The 9519-nt window shown below is 37.5% G+C and overlaps 1 protein-coding gene and 1 long non-coding RNA gene across 2 annotated transcripts; both read right to left on the bottom strand.

Moving 5' to 3' along the window:
* Positions 1-3138: 3138 nt before the first annotated feature.
* Positions 3139-3599, bottom strand: LOC147761085 (uncharacterized). Its single transcript, XR_015335333.1, has 2 exons — positions 3489-3599; positions 3139-3376 (listed from the first exon to the last, which is right to left on the bottom strand). It is a non-coding gene; the product is annotated as an uncharacterized LOC147761085 (long non-coding RNA).
* Positions 3600-7462: 3863 nt separating this feature from the next.
* LOC147761084 (uncharacterized) lies at positions 7463-9102 on the bottom strand. The gene is made up of 4 exons (XM_087016252.1): positions 8638-9102; positions 8190-8360; positions 7775-7879; positions 7463-7662 (listed from the first exon to the last, which is right to left on the bottom strand). The coding sequence occupies exons 1-4, from the start codon at positions 8968-8970 to the stop codon at positions 7507-7509; spliced, it is 765 nt and encodes a 254-aa protein (XP_086872378.1). The 5' UTR covers positions 8971-9102; the 3' UTR covers positions 7463-7506.
* Between the last annotated feature and the right edge of the window lie 417 nt (positions 9103-9519).

The following is a 9519-nucleotide window of genomic DNA, read 5'->3' as shown; positions in this document are numbered from 1 at the left end:
AGACATTGCTGTTTCCTTTTTTGATAAAAAAATGCAAGGAAAGCAGTGTCCACGCACGTAGCAGTGACGCTTTTCAACAGCCTTCCAGACCATGGGTGATATTTCAGCTTGAAATCTTGAAGACCCACCGCAACCAGACCCATGATTTTAGGGGTCTGTACATATATTTCTTAATACAAGAGCACATCATGTTCCCTCTGATATCACAGAGGTCTCTAGTATAACAAAAAATTCAAAAAGAGTCCATCCTGTAATTTTGTAAGGGACTTGTGCCGACGCCTGGGGTCAGGAGCTCGAGGTGCTCATCGTGCTCTCCTGAGTAATTCATTGTCACCGATGGTCTCTTATTTCTCTGGTTGCGGCAGTGGGTGTACTCTATTGCGTCTGCGTCCACCAAAACAAGATGAAGATCTGATGGCATTCAAAAACCCATTCCACCATCTTCTCAGTCTAGAAGGGACTTTGGTTTCTTCGAACACGTCCCGTTGAATGGGGTATTTCTGAAAGAAAGTAACTGATACGTTTATTAACTATTATATTAATTATAATTCATAAAGAAAATCATTACCACCCATGTTCATTAGTTCTCAAGAATAGTTAACGATGAGACTCGCTCGTTTAAATTTCAAAAAAGAAAAGCAACATTACATACCTTTTGGTTTTCTTCACATTCCTTTTCGCACTTTAGTTCAAACAGAATCCTCTCTTTAGCAGAAGCGTCATCCTCAACTCTGATTTTGGGATTTTTCAAATTTTCCTTAACACAAAATATTATTATTATTGGATTGCTAGAAATATCAAAGAAAAGGTAGTCATTGCTCTATTTTCACCTTTACTTTGACGGTGTATTATCTATTGTAAAAGACACGGTGCGATTTTAGCAGTGAAATTGGCTGGGCAAAATATATGCAAAAAACATTTTTCTGAAACACTATTTACAGACATTATTTGACCTTACGTAAACACTAAATTACCTCGTAAAGAACAACCCCCCTACCCAAAATAAAGAGGCGTACATGTACATAAAACTCTTACTTGAACGAGAATCTCCTTGCGTTCTCTGGCCTTCTTTTTCTCCAGTTCCATCTGTTCTTTCTTATATTTGATTTCTTCTAGGCGCTTTGCAATTCTCTCTCGCTTTCCTTCATCTTTTCGCTTTTTCCTTTCCTGTTCTGTTATATCCAACTCGAGTTTAGTTTGCAAAGCCTGGAAATGTAACATGAAATATATTACATCCAATCCGATATTGTATGTATATCAATACAAAGCGAAAATCTTTCCCATCCCTTTCCTCCCCGTTTTTCAAAAACCGGATCAGTCAGTCATCTGCTACTCAACGCTTATCAAAAGAGGTAGCGAATACCAAATAAATAATCAACCGAATCACACAAAACTATCTTCAGAATAAATCAGAGTTGCATCGAAGAATAGGAAATTGCTGGGAAAACTGAAGCACATGCCCGATTTCTAACGAATAACTTACCTTTTCTAACCTAGCTCCCGTGGAGGGGGTTCTTCCTCTAATCTGTTCGTTTCTCAGATTTGTTGCTGCTGTTTGTCTGATATCCAGTTCAAAGGCCAACTCTTCAGGGTCTCTTTGTCTGGTTTGTGAAACCAGTCTACAGGACAGACGCCTAGGAATTGTCGCTGGATCCAGCGCAGAAGGGCCGAATGGCGTTACCGGTCTGGACGATTGCTGCGACGAAGATTCGGATTCTGCATCTATCCATAATGCCAGTTGACGTGGTCTAGGGTCCACATCTTGATCCTCAATTTGTAATCTTGAAGTCAAATTCTCAACGGGTTTACCAGCCATTTTTATGTAGAAATTAAACTCCGGTCAAATTGACGTGCTGCTCTAAAAGAACTGTCGCCAGGTCTGACTGTTGCCACGGACGTTTACGTCACATTTCTTGTGACGTTTATTTTTATATGTACTGCATGACGCCACGTCATAGGTCAATGCGTTGTTTTGTCCAACAACAAAACGTTAGGTGTGGCGTGAATCTTACGCTCCGTAATCAATTGTAGCACGTTGTCGTTTTCTTATTCTTTTAAATTAAGGGAAAACAGTTGAAAGAGACAAAGAACTTATTTGTTTATCAAGATATAATAAATACTCTTTTTTCTTTACACGATTTAAAGAAAACATAAACGCAAAAGAAGCACAATTCTATTGTAGAAAAAAAGAAAAGAACAACCAACAAATTACCGTGTGGTGACAATCGTGGCAAAATGTCTTCCATTACTGAAAAGGCGATTTTGTGTTTATCAAAATCGCCTTAATTAAGGGAGTACGACCAAGCTATTTTAATAACACTCCAAATTAAGCACGGCGGCTCAGCCAAGATGCGCTTTTTAAATTTTGCCCTACACTGAAAGGTTATATTGTATAATATTCAAAGTTTGCTGGAAGTTCCTGCCTTTTTATATACAGACGATGTACTTGTCTACATCTTCAGATTACGGTCTGTTCATGTGGTTGACATGCGACACGTTGTATAACCTATAACTGCTCAACAAAAATTTTGTTTCACTTATTCCAAGAATGACTTTGAGGTTATATGTCGCTCGGATATAGATGGATATATAGATTTAAAAAATGCAACACATCTTAATACAGAAATATGGTTTATTTTCATACTTTTAATAAAAAACAATCAATAGTTTTAACTTTAAGAATTCCAAGTATTGATTTGTCTTAGTTTACTAATAAGAGAATGTTTGAATTAAAATATTTACATTACCATAAAATATATTTACATTTAAAAAGATGCGTCAAAATATTCGTCAACTGTAACTGACTCAAAAGCGATATAATTGTAAAAACAACAATTAATAAGGTCAATAAAGTGAAATTGGACATTGCTGTTTTCTTTATTTTGAACCTTCGCTAAAAAAAAAAAAAAAAAAGGAAAGCACTATCTGCACACAGAAGCAGTGACGCTTTTCAAGAGCCTCCAGGGACATGGGTGATGTTTCTGCCTGAGGTCTTTAAAACCAACAAACCGCAACCAAACTTGTGAATTTAAGAGTCTGTACACATATTTCGTAACACGAGAGCACATCATGTTCCCTCTGATATCATAGAGGTCTCTAGTATAACATACAAAATTCAAGAAGAGCTGATCCTGTAGATTTGTAAGAGATACTAGCGACGCCTGTGGTCTGGGGCTACACATCATGCTTTCCTTAGTAATTCATCGTCACCGATGGTCTCTTATTTCTCTGGTTGCGGCAGTGGGTGTACTCTATTGCGTCTGCGTCCACCAAAACAAGATGAAGATCTGATGGCATTCAAAAACCCATTCCACCATCTTCTCAGTCTAGAAGGGACTTTGGTTTCTTCGAACACGTCCCGTTGAATGGGGTATTTCTGAAAGAAAGTAACTGACACATTATTTGACTATTATAATTATTAAATATTCAAGAATCGTAAACAATGAAACCCACCATTCTTTTCAAAATAGATAAGCAATATTACATACCTTTTGGTTTTCCTCACATTCTTTTTCGCACTTAAGCTCAAACAGAATCCTCTCTTTAGCAGAAGCGTCATCCTCAACTCTGATTATGGGATTTTTCAAATTTTCCTTAACACAAAATTTTATTATTATTATTATTACTATTGAATTACTAGAAATATTAAATAAAACAATAAAAAGTACATTTCGCTCTATTTTTACCTTTGCTTTGACGAGCTGTTGTAAAAGATACGGAACAATAAAGGGAACCGGAGAAGATCAGCATTGGTCAGAATTGTGCCGGAAGTGACGTGCAGTGGTGTTAGAAACGAAGCTGAGTGGTCATTTTAACATAGAGGTGAACGGCAGTGAAGACGGGTTGTCGGAGGAAAAAGAAGTTTTCTAAACAACATGGTAAGATAACTCTCTTTTTTTACGCATTTCGGGCAGAGAAAACTTGTAGAAATAATAAATGCATGATATGAAAACGTGACACGGAACTTGAAGGTGCAAAATCGTGCTTAATTTGCGGTCAACTTGTTTTAAAATGAATGCTGCATCGACCGCCATTGCGACAAAGAGTGTAAATTGAAAATAATTCCCGGGAGGCTGTAAATCGTTGCCATGTGGAAATTTGGCATTAATATAATCCGATATGTCCATATCTAAGTATTTTTGGGGTGTTTTATGGTATGGGCTGCAATTAGAACGAAGTTTTAGAGGTCTTGAAGGACCTTGTGAAAACAAGGAAGTAGTTCGTAACTAACAAGTGAAATGTACCGATCTCCGACTGCTGTGCACAGCTGTATCTTTTTTTCAATATATTGACGAATTTTTGTCACAGGACAAATAAAACATTTCACTGACAAGATCTTCCCAAAAAGACAAAAAGAGAATTCAGGTGAGCTGACAGGTAATTAAGACTAGCTCAAAGTACTAATAATTGACATTATTATGCAATACTCAGTTGGTAAAACGATTCTCACAGGTAGATAAGATGTAACATGACCAATTTCTATAGGCTAATGATTGCCAGCCTGAGGAAATTGATTGCCAGTCTCTTTTGTCAGTGATTTTTAACTCAGATAAGAGGCTGTCAGAATGTCACCTTTGTCTTGGCATTTGTCACTGATAAGCGCCTTCCCCAGTGTAAAAGGTATATCAGTGTGATCATGTGTGTGGAATTTCATGCCAGATGGACATATAAAGATCTAAAAATTCGTCAATATATTGAAAAAAAGATACAGCTGTGCACAGCAGTCGGAGATCGGTACATTCCACTTGTTAGTTACGAACTACTTCCTGGTTTTCACAAGGTCCTTCAAGACCTCTAAAACATCGTTGTAATTGCAGCCCATACCATAAAACACCCAAAAATACTTAGATATGGACATATCGGATTATATTAATGCCAAATTTCCACATGACAACGATTTATAGACTCCCGGGAATTATTTCCCCTTTACGCTTTTTGTCGCGCTGGCGGTCGACGCAGCATTTATTTCTAAACAAGTTGACCGCAAATTAAGCACGATTTTGCACCTTCAAGTTCCGTGTCACGTTTTCATATCATGCATTTATTATTTCTACAAGTTTTCTCTGCCCAAAATGCGTAAAAAGAGAGAGTTATCTTACCATGTTGTTTAGAAAACTTCTTTTTTCCTCCGACAACCCGTCTTCACTGCCGTTCACCTCTATGTTAAAATGACCACTCAGCTTCCTTTCTAACATCACTGCACGTCACTTCCGGCACAATTCTGACCAATGCTGATCTTCTCCGGTTCCCTTTGGCTAGGCAAAATATATGCAATAAACATTTTTCTGATATACTATTTACAGACATTATTGACCTTACGAAAACGCTAAACGACTTCGTAAAGAACAAACCCTCCTCAAAATAAAGAGGCGTACATAAATTTCTTACTTTAACGAGTTTTTCCTTGCGTTCTCTGGCCTTCTTTTTCTCCAGTTCCATCTGTTCTTTCTTATATTTGATTTCTTCTAGGCGCTTTGCAATTCTCTCTCGCTTTTCTTCATCTTTCCTCTTTTTCCTTTCCTGTTCTGTTATATCCAGCTCGAGTTTAGTTTGTAAAGCCTGGAAATGTAACATTAAATATTAAATATCGTACATCAACACAAAGCGAAAGTCTATTCCTCAATCCCTTCCTCTCTCCGTTTTTCAAACATCTGGTTCAGTCAGTCATCCGCTACTAAACGGTCAGCAAAGGGGGTAGCAAATGCCAAATAAACAATCAACCGACCTACCTAAAGTTATCTTCAGAATAAATCAGGGTTGCTTCGATGGATAGAAAATTGCTGGGAAAACTGAAACATGCCCAATTTCTAACGAATAACGTACCTTTTCTACCCTAGCTCCAGTGGAGGGGGTTCTTCCTCTGATCTGTTCGTTTCTCAGATTTGTCGCTGCTGTTTGTCTAATGTCCAGTTCAAAGGCCAACTCTTCAGGATCTCGTTGTCTGGTTTGTGAAACCAGTCTACGGGACAGACGCCTAGGAATTGTCCCTGGATCCAGCGCACAGGGGCCGAATGGCGTTACCGGTCTGGACGATTGCTGCGACGAATGTTCAGATTCTGCATCTATCCATAATGCCAGTTGACGTGGTCTAGGGTCCACATCTTGATCCTCAGTTTGTAATCTTGAAGTTAAATTCTCAACGTGATTAGCTCTACCAGCCATTTTTATATAGAGATTAAACTCCGGTCAAATTGACGTGCTGCTCTAAAAGAACTGTTGCCAGGTCTGACTGTTGCCACGGAGGTTTACGTCACATTTCTTGTGACGTTTATTTATTTTTTTTATCTGCTGCATGACGCCACGTCATAAGTCAATGCGCTGTTTTGTCCAACAACACAACGTTAGGTGTGGCGTGAATCTTACGCTCCGTGATCAATTGTAGCACGTCGTCGTTTTCTTATTCTTTTAAATTAAGGGAAAACAGTTGAAAGAGACAAAGAACTTATTTGTTTATCAAGGTATAATAAATGCTCTTTTTTCTTTACACGATTTCAAGAAAACATAAGCGCAAAAGAAGCACAATTCTATTGTAGAAAAAAGAAAAGAACAACCGTAGCAAAATGTCTTCCATTACTGAAAAGGCGATTTTGTGTTTATCAAAATCGCCTTAATTAAGGGAGTACGACCAAGCTATTTTAATAACACTCCCCAATTAAGCACGGCGGCTCAGCCAAGATGCGCTTTTTAAATTTTGCCCTACACTGAAAGGTTATATTGTATAATATTCAAAGTTTGCTGGAAGTTCCTGCCTTTTTATATACAGACGATGTACTTGTCTACATCTTCAGATTACGGTCTGTTCATGTGGTTGACATCCGACACGTTGTATACCCTATAACTGCTCAACAAAAATTTTGTTTCACTTATTCCAAGAATGACTTTGAGGTTATATGTCGCTCGGATATAGATGGATATATAGGTTAAAAAATTGCAACACATCTTAATTCAGAAACATGGTTTATTTTCATACTTTTAATAAAAAACAATCAATAGTTTAAACTTTAAGAATTCCAAGTATTGATTTGTCTTAGTTTACTAATAAGAGAATGTTTAAATTAAAATATTTACATTACCATAAAAAATATTTACATTTAAAGAGATGCGTCAAAATATTCGTCAACTGTAACTGACTCAAAAGCGATATAATTGTAAAAACCACAATTAATAAGGTCAATAAAGTGAAATTGGACATTGGACAAGGAAAGCACTATCCGCACACAGAAGCAGTGACGCTTTTCAAGAGCCTCCAGGGACATGGGTGATGTTTCTGCCTGAGGTCTTTAAAACCAACAAACCGCAACCAAACTTGTGAATTTAAGAGTCTGTACACATATTTCGTAACACGAGAGTACATCATGTTCCCTCTGATAACATAGAGGTCTCTAGTATAACATACAAAATTCAAGAAGAGCTGATCCTGTAGATTTGTAAGAGATACTAGCGACGCCTGTGGTCTGGGGCTACACATCATGCTCTCCTTAGTAATTCATCGTCACCGATGGTCTCTTATTTCTCTGGTTGTGGCAGTGGGTGTACTCTATTGCGTCTGCGTCCACCAAAACAAGATGAAGATCTGATGGCATTCAAAAACCCATTCCACCATCTTCTCAGTCTAGAAGGGACTTTGGTTTCTTCGAACACGTCCCGTTGAATGGGGTATTTCTGAAAGAAAGTAACTGACACATTATTTGACTATTATAATTATTAAATATTCAAGAATCGTAAACAATGAAACCCACCATTCTTTTCAAAATAGATAAGCAATATTACATACCTTTTGGTTTTCCTCACATTCTTTTTCGCACTTAAGCTCAAACAGAATCCTCTCTTTAGCAGAAGCGTCATCCTCAACTCTGATTATGGGATTTTTCAAATTTTCCTTAACACAAAATTTTATTATTATTATTATTATTATTATAATTATTTTTATTGTTACTATTGAATTGCTAGAAATATTAAATAAAACAATAAAAAGTACATTTCGCTCTATTTTTACCTTTGCTTTGACGATCTGTTGTAAAAGATACGGAACAATTGTAGCAGTGAAATTGGCTGGGCAAAATAAATGCAATATACATTTTTCTGATATACTATTTACAGACATTATTGACCTTACGAAAACGCTAAACGACTTTCGTAAAGAACAATTCCCCCTACCCAAAATAAAAATGCGTACATAAATTTCTTACCTTAACGAGTTTTTCCTTGCGTTCTCTGGCCTTCTTTTTCTCCAGTTCCATTTGTTCTTTCTTGTATTTGATTTCTTCTAGGCGCTTTGCAATTCTCTCTCGCTTTTCTTCATCTTTCCTCTTTTTCCTTTCCTGTTCTGTTATATCCAACTCGAGTTTAGTTTGCAAAGCCTGGAAATGTAACATTAAATATATTATATCCAATCTGATATCGTACATCAACACAAAGCGAAATTCCATTCCTCCATCACTTCCCCTCTCCGTTTTTTAAAAACCGGATCAGTCAGTCATCCGCTACCCAACGGTTATCAAAGGAGGTAGCGAATACCAAATAAACAATCAACCGAACCACACAAAACTATCTTCAGAATAAATCAGAGTTGGATCGAAGAATAGGAAATTGCTGGGAAAACTGAAACACATGCCCGATTTCTAACGAATAACTTACCTTTTCTAACCTAGCTCCCGTGGAGGGGGTTCTTCCTCTAATCTGTTCGTTTCTCAGATTTGTTGCTGCTGTTTGTCTGATATCCAGTTCAAAGGCCAACTCTTCAGGGTCTCTTTGTCTGGTTTGTGAAACCAGTCTACAGGACAGACGCCTAGGAATTGTCGCTGGATCCAGCGCAGAAGGGCCGAATGGCGTTACCGGTCTGGACGATTGCTGCGACGAAGATTCGGATTCTGCATCTATCCATAATGCCAGTTGACGTGGTCTAGGGTCCACATCTTGATCCTCAATTTGTAATCTTGAAGTCAAATTCTCAACGGGTTTACCAGCCATTTTTATGTAGAAATTGTACTCCGGTCAAATTGACGTGCTGTTCTAAAAGAACTTTCACCAAGTCTGACTGTTGCCACGGACGTTTACGTCACATTTCTTGTGACGTTTATTTTTTGATTTGCTGCGTGACCCTACGTCATAGGTCAGGGCGTTGTTTTGTTCCACAACGCATTTTGGGTGTGGCGTGAACTGCATGCTCTGTGATCAATTGTAGAATGCTCAGTTTAATTATTGCTTCTAAAATTGAGGGAAAAACAGTTGAAAGAGACAAAGAACTTATTGTTTATTAAGGAACAATACTCCTTTTTTTCTTTACAGAGTTTTAAGAAAACAGAAACGCAAAAGAAGCACGATTTTAATGTAGAAAAATGAAGACAATCGACAAATTACCGTGATGACAATTGGGAAAATATCTTTCATTACTGAAAAGACGATTTTGTTCTTATCAGTTACGCATTAATAATAAGAGAGCGCGTCTAGGCTATTTAAAAAAGACTCAAAACGAAGCATGGTAGCTCAACTGGGATGTGCTTTTTAAATTGTGCCCAT

The sequence above is a fragment of the Lingula anatina genome, chromosome 6 (genome assembly GCF_051362555.1).
Source record: "Lingula anatina isolate TDL-2025a chromosome 6, LinAna3.0, whole genome shotgun sequence".
Lineage (NCBI taxonomy): Eukaryota > Metazoa > Brachiopoda > Lingulata > Lingulida > Lingulidae > Lingula > Lingula anatina.
The sequence above is the reverse complement of the archived record's forward strand: the minus strand, read 5'-3'. Positions and strand labels throughout refer to the sequence as shown.